We start from the raw sequence: 21,345 nt of genomic DNA, 5'->3' as shown, positions 1-21,345 counted from the left end.
GAAGTTTACACTTCTCAATTCTAATGCTTTTCCTCTTTATTTCCTATTTATCTTGTAAATAGTTTGCTTTGTATATAATCTGTGTGTTGTCTCCCCCATTAGATTGTAAACTTGTTGAAGTGAGGACAAACAAAACATTTCATATCTTAGCTCCAGTCATTTCCTCTAACTGTCCTTCATGCCTTGCATGCTCTCCTTCCTTTATTCCAAATATTGACCTTGCTGACATGTCTAAAAATTTCACCCAATACAATAGGGGCAGGAAATCTCTGACCTTTGGGCCATGAAAGGTCCATAACATCATTTGGTACCACAATCAGGACTTGAAATTCAATAAAACTAGGAGCTTTTAGGGGTGAATTAATTGCATGTTTGACCTAATGTAGCCCTCTAATGATGTTATAAATATTCACATGGCCCTTGGCAGATAAAATGTTTCCCACCCCGATCTTCTCATATATAGCTTACTTTGTATATATATATATATATATATATATATATATATATATATATATATATATATATATATATATTATATGTTATCTTGCCCATTAGATTGTAAACTTCCTGAGGGCAGGAACAGTCTTTTGTCTATTTAAATGTCCCCAGCCTTTAACACAGCACCTGGCACATAATGGATGCTTAATGTTGATTGAATTAGATTTAATGGGGCAAGGAGCATTCTAAATGTGGAGAATAGCCTAAGTAAAATAACATGGAGTCAGGAAATGGAGGACAAAGGCTAATCAAATCTGACTAAAGTATAGAGTATGTAAAGAAGAGCCTATGATGATAAAAGGTTAGGATTGTAGGATGGAACAAGATTTTGAAGGTTCTTGAATGTCAATTTAAGGAATTTGAACTTTATCCTGTAGGCAATGAGAAGCTTCTCATGTTATTTGAACAGAGTAATGACAGGAGATTTATTCATTGGAAAGATGAATTTGGCAGTCTGTGCAGGATGGATTAGATGAGATTGAAAAGAGAGTCAGGGTGACCAGTTAGGAGGTTGTTACAATATTTCAAATGAGAAGTAATGAGAGCTGAAGCAAAGGCAATAAAGTAGTACCATTATTATTATAACAATTATCATAATGTTTATAGTATATGTAATTTGCAAATTTATTGCCCAATGAAGGAATGAGTATTAGTATTATGAATATTTTCCAGATGGCTACTTTCTCTAGCCTCAGTTTGCACATACTAACACATTTGCCTTCACTTTCCTACCCATTTATTTTGCAGTGTCTTTCTATCTTTTTATTTTTGAGCTGATGGCTCTAATGAAATTGTTTTCTAAAAGGTCACCAATGATCCCTGAACAATAAATCTTATATCCTCCTAGTCCTCATCTTTCTCTTCTCTACAACTTTGAACACCATTGACTTACTCTTTGGAAAAAAGAATGTTCAGTCCACAAGGAATATTAAAAACTCTTCAGTTGTCCCCTATTATCTCTAGGAAAAGTACAATCTTTGTAGCCTAATTTAGGATCTTCCACAGTCTCACTCCAGTCTACCTTTACAGCTTTATTTCACCTGACTCCCATTCAGTCCTTCAACATTTCAGCCAGACTTAACTAACTGTTCCTCAAACTTGACATGCTGTTTCTGGCTTCCTTAATTTCACACAAGCAGTAATACTTTCTGCCCAAAATCCAATCCCATCTCAGCTTTTTAGAACCATTACCTTTATTCTCAGCTTAACTAAGGCTCTAGCTTTTCTGTGAACCCTTCCTTAATTGCCATCATCAGAGGTCACAATTGGCAGTGCCCTCTCATTCCTCACATGTTTTAGAATATTTGTATGATTCCTCCTTAGTCCCCTTCACTCCTTATCTGATACTGTATGTTTCTATTGTATGCATTACATTCTCCCAGTAGAATGCTAGTTTTTTGTAGGCAGAGACTTTTATTTTTGTTTGTGTTCCCCCACAACCTGGCACAATGTATCTCATATACTAGGCACTTTAAATGTTTGTTGCTTGAATGAATGGTTCCTTTTCTCATTCTCTATCATTCTTGGCTCTTCTTCCTGACATGTGGGCATTCCACAAGCTTCTGTTTTCAGCTGTCTTTTGATTCATTCTATATGCTCTCCTTTGGCAATCTTATTTGTTCCAACCCCTTCAAATACTACTTCTATGCTGATGATTCTCCAAACTATGTAATCAGCCCTTGCTTTTCTCTTATTCAAGACCCAGTTGCCTATAGGATACCTCCCCTAATGTCCCACTCAAATTCAATCAATCCAACCCTGAGCTTACTCTTTCCACTAAATCTACTCCTCTTTCTGACCACATTCATATTCAGTCTACTTTGATTCAGATTTGGCTTTTCTCTCCTATCCCCCATAATTATCTTTTACATTATTTGCCCCTCTTTTATTCCAGTGATCATCACCTTAATAGAGACATTTATCTCACCACCATCTTGTATTTTTAAAAATAGGTTACAAATAAGTCTTTTAACCTATAGACACCTCCCTTCCAATTCTTCTTTTGCACTACTGCCATAAAAAAAAATTTCCTTATACACACACACACACACACATACACAGACACACATACATATCTGATCATGTTACTCTTCCATTCAAAACATTTAAGTAACTCCTTTCTGTCTTGAGTGAAGAGAAGATTCCTTAGAATTTCTAGAATTAAAGACCTTACATAATCACTCCACTTTTTCAGCTTTATCTCTTGCAACCCCTCCCTATACTTTTTTAGAACACCCAAACCAAATTCCTGGCTTTCCTATTATCTGGCCTATTCCTTCATCCCTTTTGAAACTTTGCTAAAAATTAAACTCAAACATAAATTTCTTGATATTTCCTATTCTCCCTTGGTAATTAATAAGAACAGTTCATTCACATCAACCTTTTTTAGTACTTCCATAATTCAATTATGTGTGTCCTCCTACACTTTATTTGTCTATGTGCTGTTTCACTCAACTAAGTTGTAAGCCTCAAGAAGGCAGGAACCATTCCTTACTTTTGGTTTAACATTATCTTTTCTCTTTCCTCACAATTCACACAGCATCAGTTATCAAATCTCATTATACCTCTCCTCCAAATTATCAGTCATCTATAATATCTCTATCTCTGCTTGCTAGTATCTTCCATACCTGTTTCCTCTTTTTTTTACTCCAGTAGATTCACATCCAGTAGACATTTAATAAATATTTGTTAAACTGATAGAATCAAGTCAAACTTTCCATTTATGTAAATGGTCACAGGCCTAAAATGACATTATTGATCTTTTCTTTTTCTTACATAATACAGTTTTCATATGAAAAATTTGCACAAAGTAAATCTGCTCCAGGCTCTTGTTACTCTGTTGGCACCTGTCAATTAAGTCTCAGCTTCCCTCTTCCCTCTGCTGACAAACTGGAGTAAGGACAGATGTAGCCTGTAGCTTGCAACCTGAACATATCCATTAGCACAAGAAGGGAAGAGAGAGAGAGAGAGAGAGAGAGAGAGAGAGAGAGAGAGAGAGAGAGAAGGAGTCCAAACAGAAATTCTGATTTTCACATCCCAGATCCCAAAACTAAAGACAATCTTTTAACTTTCCTGGATAGAAAGGGAACTTTTTTACATGATCCTGACTGATTTCCAAAGGTGAGAAATCCTGGGAATAGGAGGGAACCAGCCCATTCCTCCCCTATTTCAGCTCAGGAACCTGTCTTGCTTAAAGATAATCATGCTGAATATAATAATATTTATAATTAGCTAGATGAAACCTTAAAGGTCACCTAAGGCAACTCCTTTAATCATTTCTTTTATAAGTGATATGTAACAGTTATTCATAATATAATGTTCTTATATCAAGGAACTATAATTTTGATTAGTATACACATTTGGTGTCATGACATAGCCCTTCCCAGAGCCGAAGTCTCTTCACTTATAGCCAAATGATTTTATTTTACCACTCCATCAAGTTTTTTAGATACATTGCCTCAACCATGCTAGAGACTAAGTATCAAGGGAGTTTTATGACAGATTGGTGAATTGAACCTCAAAGTCAGGGTCTTCATTTCAATTTTACTAGACATCCCTTTGTGCTGTATACTAAGAACAACTCTCCAGTAATGAGCTTTTCCAAACTTAACTAGACTGATGCTAGCTAGAACAAATGCACAGACCATTTGACTGAGCTGTTCCTGCTTTTTCAAGCTTGTCAAAAATAGTATTCCACAATAATGGAAAACCCTGATAGAGGTATGATGCCATAATGTGAAAATGGCTTTTGTGCTTTTCAAAACAGTACAACATCCATTATCCCATTTAATCTTCCCAGTTAGAGAGTGAGAGAGAAGGATGAAATAAATAAGGCAAGGATTATTGTTCCTATTTTTTGGAAAAAGAAACTGAGTCTCTGGAAGGAAAATTGACCTACTCAACATAGAGCATTGGATCTCAGCTGTATCTATTAACTCTCTATGTGATCTCAAACAAATCCCTTTTACTTTCTAAGCCTCCATTTTCTCCAAAAAAAATCATTCTCAATGGATGATCCTCATATTTTTGTTTTCATTTTTTAATATAGGATTTGTGATTTTTTTTAACTTAAAACAATCCCCAGTGAGGAAACCTCTACATCTACTCTGCAGTTTATAATTTATGAAAGTTGTCTGAGGACAATCAGAGATTGAAGGACTTAGTTTCATTATCACCATCTTATAGAGAAGGAAATTAAGACTGAAAATAGGTAACTCATTCAAGGTCACACAACTAGTTAGCTAGCTAGAGGCAGGCAAAAACATCAGATCTGGGCCCATCCTGAGTCTTAAAAACTGTATCATGGATTCAGTTCATCAACCAGTGAACATTTCCCAGATACAATGAAAGGACTACATTGCCTCTGTCTTCCTAGGACCTGAATGCCAAGGCAGTCTGAAGACGGGTTGGTATGGACATGTCCTCAAAGTCATATCTTCTCCTTCAAAGTTTTCTTAAGTCTTTTTGCTTAAGGGAGCCCCACACAAGAGAACATTCCTGCTTCTTAGAACCTGAGAAAACAACACTTCACACTCTTTTGGGGGGGTGTTTCTGTTTCCTGTCCCTGCTAAAACAAAGAATTGTGCAGTGTGTGAAAAGTCTGAGAAGCAAACAAATCTGTGAGAAGTAGGAATGTGGTAAACAGGTCACAAGGGGACAGGAGACCTTAGAAAAACCACTCAGAGATGGTGTTCATGTGTGAGAGAGGGAGAGCATGAAAATGAAGCTAATTTACTAATTAACTTGTATTTCATAAAACAGCCCAGAACTTCACTGGAAGACATTTTCACCTATCACAAAAGACCAAGCTGACAGAAAGTCTTCCAGCAAGGGGGAGGCCTATGTTATAATAAAAAGAATATTAAAAATGAAGAACTGGATTGAGTCTTGATTTTATAATTTGTTGTAACTCCTTTGAGCTAATTGCTTCCTTTCTGAGAATCTTAGTTTTCTCATCTGTAAAAGTGAGAAGAGAAAATATACTGTATAAAGACTGTTCAGAAAGCTGAGTATGGTCTGAATTCCAGTAATCTCTCTAGCACCTCCTGACCATGATGAACTTATTTAATTTCTCATTGTCCAGGATTATTCTCTTTGACCATAAGATGCAGAGCAGATGCTCTTTTGATGAGGGGGTTTTCCTCACTGTGAGTTCCCAATTAATAAGTCCTGTAAAATATAAATTAATAAAAATGAGGATATTAAACTAGATGATCACTACAGTCCCTTTTATTTCTGGCATTCTGTCTTATATTTGTGTGTGTATATATGCATATGTATGCATACATACATACATGTATATATAGAGGTATAACAAGATTTTAAAAAAAACAGTTTCTACCTTCAGGGCTCTTATATAGAAAATGTTTGTTAGTGATAACCAGGCAAAGTGCTATGAAGACAGATGTTAGTGCTCAGATCACCTCCCCCCTGGGATTGGTAGGGGAGGTCTAAAAGAGAAAAGGGGTCATAGAGGAAATTGTCTTTAAAAGATGTATTTTAGCAGACAAAGACAGGGTGGAAACTACTCCAAGCCTTGAGTATGTTTTGAGATGAAGCATTGATCCAAAAAAAAGGACCAGATAATCACAGGGAGCAGGAGTATTCCAAATTGGTTGAAATGTAAAATATAACACAAGGGAACAATAGCAGATGAGTATGCACATATAAACTGGAGTCACATGATGGGGGGGGGGTCCTTTCAAGATCAGCAGTTTGAACTGTATTCAAGAGGTATCATAATATAGTAATTAAAGTGAGGAAGGCCTGGGTTTATTAGACATTTACTAGATGTTTTGTTTAAAATGTAAGCTTTTCAACTTTGTCTCTGTCCCCCTAGGAGCTGAATGCTGAAAGTTCTGGGGTTGATTAGTATGGCAATATCCTTAGAGTTGGGGAACCTCTGTCAAAGTTTTCTTAATCTACATTTGCCTAAATGAGCCCAACAAAGAACAGCTAGGTGGTGCAGTGGATAGAGCACTGGCCCTGGAATTAGGAGAACCTGAGTACAAATCCAGCCTCAGACACTTAATTGCCTAGCTGTGTGATCTTGGGCAAGTCATTTAACCTCATCACCTTGTAAAACAAATAAAATAAAATAAATGAGCCCCACCCAAAAAAAAATCCCTGCTCATTTAGTCTCAGTATTTTCCTCTTATACCATAAATGCACATGTTAATAGGCTTGTTTTGGGGAACAAATGATAGTATAAATGTAAAGTAATTTATAAATTTAAACTATTAAACCATGTAAACTCACTGAAAGTTTTTGAGTAGGAGAGTATTGTGATCATAGGCATGAATAAAGCTCACTTGGGGAGTGATATGGGATGGGTAAGCTAATGTATAAAGTGCTTTGTAAACTTTAATTTTGTTTGTGCAAAAGAATTGTGATAACATCAGTCAGCAGGGGCCCTCCTTCCACTAACATAAGTCTTCCAACACTTGAGCAGCAAATTGCTGGAGGTTCCCCAAACTCATTACCTTGTAACCTGATTTCTGATCACAACTCTTTCAAAAAATAGAGAGACACCTATTTGACTATATGATCTTCAGAAAGTCACTGACCACCTCATTGAAACCAAGCAACTCTCCACAGTATACACTGCAGATTATATACTTTTCTGCATAGCGTATCAAGAAAGCATAGGTCTGTATCATATATGTCATTATTTCTATATGTTCATTGGTCCCCATTTAGCTCTGAAATTCTAAGTTCTATGTTCAAAGGTTCCCTCAAGCCCTAATTTTCCTAAGGTTCTTCTGAACTAAGTTGATGACCTAAGAAAAATGAACCTGCTATATTTAAAAATCTAGATTCGATATGAAAACATTTCATCCTGGCTTAGGCTGAAATGATCCTAAAAATACCATAGATCATATTATAATATTTTCAGGGGATTGTGTGCACTGCCAATATTCTTTTCACCTCATAAGACAAATCATGCATTTTGACAAATCTATATTTAACATAGTGAGGAGGGGGGAAGAAAAATATAGGATGCATGCTTACTGGTGAAGAAATCCATATTTATGGAAATCTCAATGCAGGCAATTACAATTGGCATTTCAAGACACTTCCCATTGTCTGCTTCGAAAGGACAGTGTGTCCTCATTAAGAGGAAATAGCAAATGGTTTGTGGGTGGCGAGTAGACAGCCATTTCCTCTAAGGGTGGCAACCCCAGGCAGAGGGCAGGAAAGGTTAGGGAACCAACAGTTGTCTCCATTATCACCTGTGGGCGTGTGCATGTCTTTTAATATGCAGACATCATTGAAAAACATAGGTTTTAAGTTGAGGCCACCAAAGTTCCCCAGCATCTAGGCAAAGAAAATTAAGGAAGTGGAGAGAGAAAAAAATATGATATATCATCTTATATTTGGAGGACTATCACACAGAAAAGAGATTGTTTGCAACCAAAAATATTAGTATAGGGACTAGTTAAAGATCTTATAGGAGGTAAGTAAACTCATGTAAGTTAGAAGTCCTCAAACATACTAATTATTCAAATTTGGAATGTGTTGCCTTGTAAGGTGGTAAGTTCCTCATCACAGAAGCTAATGCAAATCCTTCTCTTCCCAAATCTTCCCTATTAATTTCAAAGATAACCAAGTCTCCTCCATCCTTAATAAACCTTCACTCGCTACTCTCTAATAGTTCTTCCAGCTAATCATACTATATCTCTCAATCCAAGTTCCTATGAAAAGCTGTCTATACTTATTGTGTGACTATTGTTCTATTAGAAACCAGGAGGGATGGGAATTCAGGGAAACCTGGATGAACAGAACCAGAAAAACACTGTACACCCGAACAGCAACATGGGGGTGATGTTCAACCATCAGTGAAAGAATCAGGGACAATTTTGGGCTGTCTGCAATGGAGAATACCAACTGTATCCAAATAAAGAACGGTGGAGTTTGAACAAAGTTCAAGGACTATTCCCTTTAATTTAGAAAAAAAAACCTGATATCTTATTGTCTGACCTTGCTATCTCTTATACTTTATGTTTCTTCCTTAAGGATATGATTTCTCTCTCATCACACTCAATTTGGATCAATGTACAACATGGAAACAATGGAAACTGACAAATTACTTTCTGTGAGGGTGGGGATGGGGGTGGGGGAGGGAAGTAAGATGGGGGAAAATTGTAAAACTCAAATAAAATCTTTAATTATACTTATTGTGTGAGTAGTGATAAGGAATTGGATGTCTTGGAGGTAGAAATGGCACGATTTGGCATTGTCTTTACTTCCTCTTCTCTCTCATATTCGTCATTCTTTTGCAATTTGGCTTCTAACCTCATCACTCAGTTGATATGTTCTCTAAAGTTATGAATGATATCTCAGTTACCAGATTTTATGTTCTAGATTCTCATCTTTTTTGACTTCTGCTTCATTTAACACTGTTGACCATCTTTTTTCTTTTTTTTTTTTTGCAAGGCAAAATGGGGTTAAGTGGCTTGCCCAAGGCCACACAGCTAGGTAATTACTAAGTGTCCGAGACCAGATTTGAACCCAGGTACTCCTGACTCCAGGGTCAGTGCTTTATCCACTACGCCACCTAGCCGTCCCCCAACCATCTTTTTCTAGTTACTCTTGCCTCTCTGGGTTTGTGACATTACTTTCTTCTCATTCTCTTCTTATCTGTCTGTCTTTTCCTCCACCTCATTTGCTGATTTATCAGCCATATAATGTTCCTTAATTATAGGTGTTCCTCTAAGCTTCTGTCCTAGGTCTTCTCTTTTTTTATATATTCTTTTCTTGAAGTGACCTCATCAGCTCCCATGGGTTTAATTGTAATTTCTGTGCAAATGACTCACAAATACATATATCCAAATTCAGTCTCTTCCCTGAACTTCAGCTCATCACCTCTAGTTCTCTTTTGGAGATTTCAATTTGGTTATCTCAAAAAGCAAATGTTTAGATGTTTGGAAAAAATTTATTTTCTTTACTCCTCAAATTCACCTATCTTCTAAATTTAACTGTTTCTACTGAAGGCACTATTTCCCCAGTCTCCCAATGATGTTATCCTAAAGTAACACAATAATGGTGTTATTTTCATCCAATAACTCACTTCACATTTCCAATAAATTGCCAAATCTTGCCATTTCTACCTCCAAGATATCCAACTCCTTTTCACTACTCACACAAACTCCACCCTAGCTAAAACCATGATTGCTTTATGCCCAGAAATTGCTAGAAATTCCTAATTGGTCTTTTTATTATAATTATTTTCATGCCACTTATGTGAGTTAATATGCATGAAGCAGTCTGTAGAAATGGTGCTTATAAGATATGTTGATTAGCTTGGACTTTCCCCAAAACTGAGAGTTGGGAACCACATACATGATTAAGATAAAGTGCTTATGTTGTTCAGTACTTATCCAGTCATATTTGACTCTTTGTGGCCCCATTTGGGATTTTCTCAGCAGAGATTCTGGAATAGTTAATCTTTCCCTTTGCCAGTTCATTTTACAGATGGGGTAAATAGCATTAAGTGGCTTACCCAGGGTCACACAGCTCATAAGTGTATGAGACCAGATTTGAACTCAGTCTTCCTCATTCCAGTTCCAGCATTCTATCCACTTGTGACACTAGCTACCCCAAAGTACTTTCACTTGTCCCTTAATTTTGAATTAATGCTGAAGTGTTCAATTCGAATAGAAACTGGGCCACTAAATCATGCAAAATGATTCCTGCAGGCAACTAATTTTCTTAGAAAATCACATATTCATGTTATTTAGGTTTTGGTCTATTTTATTTAGTCTATTTGTGTTGTCAAATATTTCTTAAAATATTTATTATATTAAAGAGTATTTACTAAATAAATTTATCTTGCAAAATATTACATTTTAATTTGACTTGAGCAAACTTGGGAATATTGTATATCATGTGTAGAACATGAGTCATGTGTTTAACACCTCTGCTTTGGGGATAATGCTGTTTCAGTTATAACATCTGAAGGAAAACTCCATGTTTAGAATAACACCATCTGAAAGTCATACCTGCCACCATGCCAGGTCTTTTAAGAGGTTCAGGAATTTTATAACTTAAGACAAGTCAATTGTGCCTAATTTCCTTTTACATAAAAAGATGGAGATCCCCCAAGATGAGACTCCCCAGCAAATAGAAGTTTGATAATTGGATTGGATTTTAAGGGAGATAACCAGGAGGGACTTAGCTACCTCACTTCATTAAAGAGTAGTGGAAAGAGCATCAGATTTGGAAACCAGAGACTTGAATATGAGTCTCTGATATTTACTGCTTATCTTATGTGACCTTAGGCAAGTCACATGTATGTATGCATATGTGTATATATATATATGTGTGTGTGTGTGTGTGTGTAAATAGAGCTAGAGATACATAAAGATATAGACATATATGTATATATGTATATACATATATATGATTACCAAAAGACTAGGTAAGTGAATGCATTGTACACAAAAATCTCAAGAGGAATAAAAGACTTTTCCAGTCTTTTTAGACTTTACACTCTCCCCCTCTATTCCATATATTATTTGAACCAGTGACACTGGTCTTGCATTGAATAAGATACTCAACATTGAGCATTTTCACTGATTGTCTTCCATGCCTCCAATGTTTTCATCTTCATCTCCTAGCTACCTTGACTTTCTTCAACTAAGATCTCAACACTTACACCAAATGTGTACAAGACTTTCATGATTTCCCTTAATTCTAGTGTTTTCTCTCTATTGATTATTTCCACTTATACACTCTTTAACTTGTTTGTATATAGCTAAATAACTCAGTGAATTAATTGCTGGACCTGTCAGGAAAAACCTGAGCTCAAATATTGCCTCAAATACTAATTAGCTATGTGATCCTGGACAATTAATTTAACCCCTTTCTATCTTGGATTCCTCATATCTTCTGGGAATCTCCCAGTGTTATCATGAGGACTGCATGAGATTATATTTCTAAAATGCTTTGCAAATCTTAAAGCATTATATAAATTCTTCTTTTCTGTTTTTCTTCATCTTCTACTTACTTTTTTATAGTTCTGTTTTGTTCTTTTGCAAGGCAATGGGGTTAAGTGGCTTGCCCAAGGCCATACAGCTAGATAATTATTAAGTGTCTAAAGCTGGATTTGAACTCAGGTACTACTGACTTCAGGGCCGGTGCCCTATCCACTGCGCCACCTAGCCACCCAATCTTCTACTTATTATGATTAGTTGTTTATGTGTTGTCTCTCCCATTAAACTGTCAACTTTTTGAGAGTAGGGATTATGATTTTTATCTTTCTTTGTATCCCCAATGCTTAATAGAATTAATAAATACTTATCAACTCACTGACTATTTAATCAGTGTTATGTAGCAGTAGATAGTGTAACTTGAATAACCAGAAATTATTATCTTCAAAATAAAATATTTATTTCTTATTGTGCCTTTTTATAATTTGTTTAGATATAGTCAATGATTTTATGGAAATAGCTGTATTTCAAGGACCAAGGAATCAGGAAAACTTTCCTATCTCTAATTTGTCTGATCTGTGATTGGTAGCATCATTTTTTTCTGAGCTGCATTTTCTTCATCCCTCAAATGAGAATAATAACATTTACCTTCCCAGGGCTGTTTTAAAGATCAAATGGGAAAACACATTTAAATCATGACTGTTTTAAGTAATATTGATGGACTTGATAAAGGGTAGACAACATTGCCTCTGAGAGCTAAACTTAAGTATTTTATGACCAGTTTAGACAAGAAAATATGGAATGTTAGAACTAGAAATAACCTTAGAACATAGAATGTTAGGACTGGAAGGAAAGTTAGTATTTTTAGCATGCCAGAGCTAGATGAGACCAGAAAATAGAGAATGTCACAGCTAGAAGGAACCTTTAAAAAAGATTGTTAAATCTGGAAGTAACTTTAGAAGGTAGACATAAGAACTGGAAAAAGATGTTAGATAAAGAATAGAAAATGATTGCATTGAGGAGGAACTTAGAATAAAAAAAAAATCAGTGCCAGAAAGTAATGTAGAGATCAATCCAATCTAGTCCCCTCATTAACTCTCAGTGGTTTTTCCCCTTTCTTTTTCAATATCTTTCCAGTTCTCTCTCTATGCAGACTTGGGAGTAGATGAGTAAGTTTATGGGTTTTATTATTCTGTGAACACCCAGCAGTTGGGTTTCAAAGACTTCCTCTATTCAGATCTCTACTAACTGCTATTCTTTTTTTTTTTCTCCTCCAGTTTGCTCCCAGTTCTCCAAGGGAGTCTATGCCATCTTTGGATTTTATGAGAGGAAGACAGTCAACATGCTCACCTCCTTCTGTGGGGCTCTCCATGTCTGCTTCATCACACCCAGCTTCCCTGTTGATACATCCAATCAGTTTGTTCTCCAGCTACGCCCTGAACTCCAGGATGCCCTCATTAGCATCATCGACCACTATGACTGGCAGAAATTTGTGTACATTTATGATGCAGATCGAGGTAAGTTCAGCCAGAGATTGAGGGTAAAGGAGAAAAATTCCAATAGAATTGAGGTCATTTTTCGAATTAGATTACAATTCTATGCAGTATGGGACTATGAGCCCAAAATGCTTTGTCTAAAATTTTCCCTGGACAAATCTCCTGGATGTTGCCTTAAAAGTATCAACCTTATTGCAAATACTCAGACATTTTATTCATTTTTTAAATAAAATACCCACAGAAATAAAAAAGAATTATGAGGTACCCTCCATCTTTAATATTTTCTTTCTGTTTTCTAAGATCATATCCAAATCCATTGTACATATAACTCTTCAGATCTAATATTCTGTTCATCTGAGATGAAGATCCTACCTTTTCCCCACCCTGCTTTGTTATTAATGGCATAATGAAGAAAGCACTTAATTTGATCAGGTCACTTTTGACCTGTGTGACCTTGGGCAAATCACACCACCTTTTAGAATCTAAGTTTCCTCAGCTTTAAACAGGAATAAGATGAACCTCATTAGCTATCTCCCAGGGTTGAAGTGAGGAAAGCACTTTATAAAACAGTAAAGTATTACATGAAAGGCAGTTGTTGCTGATGAAATAAAAATAATGAAAGAGAAAACTGACTAAAGTTCCATGAGAATATGCAGACTCCCCAGGAACTAAAGGTACATTACCATCTAGGTAAAAAAAAGAAGTCATTAGCTTGACTTTCAATTTCTTCAGTCTGCCACCTTCCTGTTTATCTCATCCTAGCACCCTTCCCTTTGCTCAATACAGTTCAACCAAATGAGGCTTCTCACTGATCCCCACCCATTCTTTCCGACCTCTGTGCCTACTCACCTAGTTGCTTTTGCTTGTTGAATTTCTCATAGACCTATTAACAGTTAGCTCAAATGTTGCCTCCTCCAGTAAATCTCTCTGTTTCCCTTAATTAGTTATGACTGTCCCCATGGCCCTCACATCATGCTTTTTTTATACTTCTCTTATACATTTATCATGAAATATTTATATCACAGCTATCTGTATTTGTGTCTTAAATTGTTAATTTGATGAATACAGGGACCATATCGTATCTAAATTTTGAATGTCTTCTAGTGTTCCATACAAGCTAGGTAGTAAATGTTGGATTGAATTTGTAACATGAGAATAAATAAGACTTAGAATACCTGTCTCATAGGGCCAGACTATGAAACATCTAAACAACCAAGCAACCCATTGTGAGAATAATTTATTGTAGTATTTTAACTACTGTGCTTATGTAAGATCAGTGTGCATCAGACTGAAGACAGAACTGTCCCCACTATAACTATGGCTCTTTACAAGGATCAAGATTATCATACCCATTTCAGGCTCTCAAATTAAGAAAGAAGGTACTGGTAGCATACTTATTATGAACCTAGATACTATGTTCATATATGTATTTATGTTTCTATATGATATAGATATATAGATATAAAATAAATTTTGGGATGAGGCTACTAGCAATGGGGAGGTTTGGCATACTTATTAGAAAAAGTCTCTAGTAATAAGTGATAGGAACAGAGCTTTGAAGATAGCTAGAGATTCTAAAAGGTGGAAGTAAGAAGTGAACGAATTTGATATGAGGGACAAACTACACAAATGCAAGGATATAGAATGCTGTCCATGGTACAAAGCAATTAGGCCAGTTTGTCTAAAATGCAATGTATGAAGAGAATAATAGTTAGGGACCCAATAAAGGTTGGCTAGAGCCAGATTATAAAGCTCTTTAAATGACAAGCAAAGGAACTTGTATTTGACCTAGAAGCCTTAGGGACTACCTAAAGCTTTTTGGACAAGGGAATGACATGATCAGACCTGGGCTTGAAGAATATAAAAGTGACATCTGGGTAAATGATGAATTTTAAAAGGAAGGGACTTAAAAAGGGAGACCAATTAGGAGATTGTTGCAATAAACCATCTAAAAAGTGTTAATAGCCTGAACTAGGGTGGCTATGGTTTATGTAGAGAGAAAAGATATGAAAGATAACACTGAGTGAAAATCAACAAGATTTGGCAATTAATTGAAAATGAGTAGGGAATGAAAAAAAGAGAAAAGAATGGCTCCTAGATGTCAACCTACTTGACTAGAAAAAATAGCTCAATAATCAATCAACCAACAAGTCTTTATTAAGTATTTATTATGTGGCAGAATGAATGCATAATGCTAGGATGACAAATACAAAGAATTAAACTATACCTACTCTCAAGGAGCATATATCCTAAGGGGATAGAACAGAAATAGGGAAGTAATGATACTGTGAACTAGTCATTTCTGTCTTACATATGTTGAATTTGAATGGTTTTAGGACATCTACCTCAAAATATCTAACCAGTAGTAAGTAATGTTGGACTGAAGCTCCAGAGAGAAAGAAACCTTAGGACTGGATATGTAGACGTGGGAATTATCTGCATGGAAATAATAATTCAACTAATGAGAGCTGATGGTTCTCAGAGTTAGGAAATAGGAAACAGATGATTATCTAGCAAAAGACCATAAATGTCAAGTCGATTTGTTATTGTCAGTTGCTTTTCAATCCTGTCCTATTCATTATTACCCCATTTTGGGTTTTCTTGGCCCAATTTGTGGAACACTAAGCTAAGATTGTCAAAGGAGCACTAAGAGGATGTGGCTAGAACTGCCTCACAGCAGACTACCACCTCAAAATAACTTCAGAGAAGTAAAGAAAGATGAGAAAGGGCCATTGATTCTGATAATTAAAGGTCTATTGTTTTGACCATTTGCCAATTGAAGAATAGCTCTCATTCTTTCAAATTTGAATCACTTCCTGATATAGCTTAGAATAAGGCAATTATCAGAGAAACGATGCAAAGATTTCCCCCCATCTCCCTTCTAATTTTAAGTGACTTGGTTATATTTTTGGAGGGAAAAGGTCTTTTAAAATTATATAATCAAGATTATTCGTTTTACCTTTTGTAATTCTCTCTACCCCTTGTTTGGTCATGAGTTTATTTCCTAGCCATAGAACAGCAAGATATTTTCTTTTTTACTATTCTTATTTGCCTATGATGTCACCTTTTATTTCTATGTCATATACCATTTGGACTTAACCTTTAGCATGTGCTGTAAAATTCTGGCCTATAACTAGTTTCTGTTAGTCTGATTTCCAGTTTTTATTGTTTAGTTAGTCCTCAATAGTCAGGCTCTTTGAGTTATTGTATCTATTTGTTTCTGTATGACATAAGCCTAATTGGTTCAACCAATTGACTTTTATATTTCTTAACCAAAATTATTGCACAAATGGACAATAATTTGATGTTTGGTCAAGCACTTAAAATTTTATAAATCTATGACTACTTTAGAAAACAGAATATAGAGTGTTAGAATTAGAAATAACCCTAGAACATAGAAAGTAAGGAATGAAGGAAAGTTTGTATATTTAAATAATAATCAAATCTTTTTTTATGACTAAGGCTCTATAATCTAGCACCTTTTTTAAATACCAAGCTCCTTTCCTTTCCTCTGAAGCTCATGAAATCATCTACAAAGGCAAGAAGGTAGTTGCTATTTGCACTGGTATAGTGAGTAAATATCCCTTTGCAATCATGGATCTCTTAAAGTATTAGACTGAAATGAATTTTTTTTAACTTACAAGGTGACCAGTCATTCAGTGATTAGTACTGAGAACTTGGCTAGGTTTGTACTCAGACAGCAAGATGTCTATCCCTGAACCCATAGCAAAGCCTTTCTTCCTTTGGTGCCTACCTTAATTTTTGCTTCATGTAGTATGTTTCTTGAGACACAAAGGATCTTGCATCATAAATATAGAGTTGGAAAAGATTTCAAAGGTCATCTTATTCAAATCATTAATTTTTTATATAAAGAAATTAAGGTTCAGGGAAATTGTCACTTGGGTCTAGAGGTGTGATTTAAATTTGGTTCCCTGACTCTAGATCCACTTCTCTCTTCCCATTGTACTGCTCTACTTTCCACCATAATAAGATATCAAAAAAAAAAAAGGTTTTACCGCAGGTTGCAGCATAATTGAGGTGATTGAACTGCATATAAATAACTTTGATACAAGTCAGAATGTGATAAATATATTGGTTGTTGCTGTTCATTTATTTCATGGATATCTAACACTTTGTGATCCCACTTGGGGTTTTCTTGGCAAAAATACTAGAATGGTTTGTCATTTCCTGCACCTCTTTTATAGATGAGGAAACTGAGGCAAATAGGGTTAAGCAACTTACCTAGGGTCACTCATCTAGAAAATGTCTAAGGCTGAATTTGAACTTGGGAAGATGAGTCTTCCTGACTTCTAACCTAACCACTGGGTCACCTAGGTGCCTTGATAAATGCACATGAGAAAAATCAAAAAGAAAAATCTGAGAGATTCAGGGAAGGGAAGGATCATTTTCACTGTTGGATTGAGGAAAAAGAAAAAATATTTGAGAAAAGCTTCATGGAAAAAAGTGATACCTGAACAGAGCTTTAAAAAAGGGAAAGGATTTCAACAGACAGAGATAAGAAGAAAATCCATTTCAAAGATGGAGTATAGTATGTGCAAATGATTGGAGATAGCAAGTTATCTATTTTGACCAGTATGTAGTATGTAAAAAACAGACATATGAAATTAGTCTGAATAAATAAATTTAAACCAAATTGTGAAGGACCTTAAATGTCAAACTAAGGTGCTTTAAATAATAGGGAATCATTGGAGGGTTGTGAGTAGGGCTTCAGAACCACATCATAATGCACAATCTGTGATCAGTCCTCCTTGGACAGTATCCCAGATTGCTTACTCAGCATTAAAGGATCTTAGCTACATATCTTACATTTTAATTGGGCAAGTGATTTCCCCTTTCTGGGTTTCAGTTTTCTCACCTTAAAAATAAAGAGATAGGATCAGAGGATCAAGTCCTATTTTTTTCAGTCATGTCTGAATCTTCATGAAAACTCTATGTGGGTGTTATTTTTTGGTTTTTGGTTTTTTTCAGCGAAGATACTGGAGTAGCTTGCTATTTCCTTTTCTAGTTCATTTTACAGATGAAGAGGCTGAGGTTAAATGGCATGCCCAGGGTCACATAGCTAGTATATGTCTGAAGCCAGATTTAAACTCTGGAAGAACATGAGTCTTCCTGATTCCAGGCCTGGAACTTCTTCTATAGGTGATCACTTTTTGTCCTAAGAATTTATGTTCTATGTTCCTTTCCCATCTTTATTATTGTTTGATTCTAGAAAGATCAGGAAGCAGATAGAATCTGAACTGGACTTTGAAGAATAATTAGGGCATGGATATGTTGGGGAGATAATAAAAGAATGAATTGATGAAAACAATTGCAGGAGTAAGGCTCTGGGGTTTTGGATGAACACAGTGCCTTTATAGGAGAGTGAATGTTGGGCAACAGTGGTAGGAAGCATAAGGTAGAAGGGTAGGGTTAGGTTCCATTATTCAAATCCTTAAAAAAATGCAGAATTATGTGTTTCTATTTTAGGTGATAAACACTGGGAGCTATTGCTAGTTCTGGAGCAGGGGTATTCTAAGATGAAAGGGAAATTTTGGAAGGCTGGTCTGGGAGTTTTAAATGTAAGAAAACTTCTAAGAAAAGACAGGAAACAAGAAGCTCTCCCCCCTGCTTCCACCCCACCCCCATCACCCTTTTGTTCCTTCCTGTTACCTTCTTTCAACAGTTTCCTAGGTCTGACAGCAGGAACTCTGGGTTCCAGCCAGAGAAAGGCTATTTAGAGTAAGAAACTGCTTTGTGAAGTGATGAGACTTGGGGAATGAGAAGAAAAACAAAAACATTTTCCACACAAAAGTAGCTTGGTAACCAGTCATGACCCAGGCTTCCCTGAGGGAGGCTCAGTCCCATTGAATAACTGACCTAAAAGCTTTGAAAAAGAATTCCAGGCAAACACAAAAAGAATCTTGGAAGAGACAGCAACAGCAGAAATATTTGAATTTATCAGCCAACTCTTGTTTATTGAGCATCTACCAGGACTAGATGTGATCTCTCAGGATAGTTAGAAGAGTAAGATACTGTCCCTTTTCTTAAGAAGCTTGGACTGAGAGGAAACATGTCATAATGTCAGGAACATTGCACTTGGAATCCAAAGATGTGAGTTTGAGTCCTTGCTATGGCACTTGCTGGCTTGGTCTGAATACAGACTCTCCAAAAAAGTAGAGACTATTCCCCTTACAAAATTTACTTGAAAATTTTTAAAGACATGCTTGAAAAATTCAGCCTGCATAGAAACTGAGCTAGCTAGCTATATGACAGAGGAGAAGATATTTGTAGGATCATGGATTTAGAAATGAAAAAAAAAAAACTTTAAAAACTTTTAGTCCAAACTCCTCTTTTTATGGATGAGAAAACTGAGCCCTAGAGATGGCAAGTGAATTGTCATAGACTTTACTTGACTATTGGTCAAGCCAAGTATTCAAACCAAGGACCATTATTTCTATATTTAGGGTTCTTCCTATGATGTATCACGCAACTAGAATTTTTAATATCTCCAAGACTTATTTCTACATCTTTAATATAGAAATTAGTTAGGAATAGGAATTGGACTAGTGATTTCACTGATATAGGGACCTCCCTGAAAGGAATTCCTTCAACCAGTTCAAGTCAGTATTTTCTCAGCAATATATAGTCTTAGAACGTTGTCTGGAAGTAATGTGAGGCTAATTGATTTAGCCAGGGTCACAGAGCCAGTTTGTGTCAAAGGCAAAACTAGAACCCACATATTCCTGCTTCCATGTCCAGCTCTCTAACAATTAATTATACTATGTTAGGAATAAGTAAATTTTGTTCTGCCTAATTCACAGAGAAGCTTTCTGTAAATTGTAAAGTATTATGGAAATATGACATAGAGTGCAACAGATGGACATACAAGGGCTATTTAGACAGTGTCCCAGGAATTCAGAGAAGAATGAGGTCAGTGGGGTACTAGAGTAAAACTGCAATGCTTTCAGAAAGAAATGCAACCTGGGCAAGGCTTTGAAGGATAAGTAGGATTTGGATAGTCAGAATGAAATGAGTATGGGATTCCAAATGGGAGTCAGGGTAGGGGATGGAACTTGAGTTCCCCAGTGAATCTTCAAGTTCCTTTAGAATTTCTTCTCTCTCTCTCTCTCTCTCTCTCTCTCTCTCTCTCTCTCTCTCTCTCTCTCTCTCTCTCTCTCTCTCTCTCTCTCCCCCCTCAATTTCCTCATCCCAGGGTTATCAGTCCTACAGAAAGTCCTAGACACTGCTGCTGAGAAGAACTGGCAAGTGACAGCTGTCAACATCTTGACAACAACGGAAGAGGGTTATCGGATGCTTTTTCAAGACCTGGGGAAGAAGAAGGACCGCCTGGTGGTAGTGGATTGTGAATCAGAGCGCCTTAATGCCATCCTGGGCCAGGTAACATTCTGGCAGCAACATTCTGCATGGGATAACTGGCTGAAGGAGTCTAGTCTAGTAGAGCATAAGGCAAGAGGGAAGTAGAAGATCATATTGTCTGCCATTAGAGATTACCAGTAAGAAAACACAAATACTTAGGGATGACTAAGTATAGTGCTGCATAGTCTAAGAGGGTTATAATATGTACTGAAAAGGGCATTGAATTACAAATCAGAAGAGACCTAGGTTTCCCTCCTAAACTTCCCTCCTGACGCTCACTCTCTGTGTGAGCAAAGCTTTTCACTTCTCTGAGTCTTAGTTTCTTCAGTCATAAATAGGGATAATAATATTTCACAGGGCAATAATATCTTCATAGAGTTTCTATGAGGAAAGTTCTTTATGAAACCTTAAAACTCTATAGGAATGAAATTGTTATTATCATTATTATCACTACATCTGCCAGTAAGGGGTTATGAGTATAATATATGGGCATTTATAAATCTGGAAGTGACAGGACTCTGCCAGAGCTGTGGAGCACTCCAAAACCTGTAAAGACTCTAAGCTGCTGACATCATCTTTCCAGAATTATCAAAAGAATATGATGAGCTGAGCTGATTAACATCTAGGGATGTTTGCCTAGATGCAACACCATATCATTCCAACCATTGACTCTTCTTTGAATATAGAACTCATCCCTAAAATAAGAACTCTTGAGAAGGATAAAAAGATAAAGTTATACACAGAAAAAGAAAAAAGAAACTTTTTTTCCCTTCTTATTCTCTTCATGTGAGAATCTCAGAGGTTTCAATACAAATCTTTTCAATATAAATATTTATCAAGTCTCTACTGTGTTTAGAACTCTGACTATGTGCTGGATAAGGTAGAAAGTTTAGATAAGGCACCAAACTTATCCCCATGAAGTTTCCAAACCAATAGGGAACTAAATATACATGTAAGTTCAGAACAAAATAGAACATGAACATATGAGAAGTGCAAACCTAATGTTTCATGAAGTTCAGGAGGATAGATGAAAGTCTCACTTA

General features: G+C 36.1%; 1 protein-coding gene across 2 annotated transcripts in view; it reads left to right on the top strand.

Annotated features, from left to right (window-relative positions):
* The window catches only part of GRIA1 (glutamate ionotropic receptor AMPA type subunit 1), a 352,588-nt gene that overhangs the window by 156,138 nt on the left and 175,105 nt on the right, over positions 1–21,345 (top strand). For both annotated transcript variants that reach the window (XM_074212568.1, XM_074212569.1), the window contains exons 3-4: positions 12,707–12,946; positions 20,139–20,323. In XM_074212568.1, the coding sequence (XP_074068669.1) occupies positions 12,707–12,946; positions 20,139–20,323 (425 nt within the window). The remainder of the gene's footprint in view (positions 1–12,706; positions 12,947–20,138; positions 20,324–21,345) is intronic.

This window comes from Macrotis lagotis, chromosome 1 (assembly GCF_037893015.1).
Source record: "Macrotis lagotis isolate mMagLag1 chromosome 1, bilby.v1.9.chrom.fasta, whole genome shotgun sequence".
Classification (NCBI taxonomy): domain Eukaryota; kingdom Metazoa; phylum Chordata; class Mammalia; order Peramelemorphia; family Peramelidae; genus Macrotis; species Macrotis lagotis.
The sequence above is the reverse complement of the archived record's forward strand: the minus strand, read 5'-3'. Positions and strand labels throughout refer to the sequence as shown.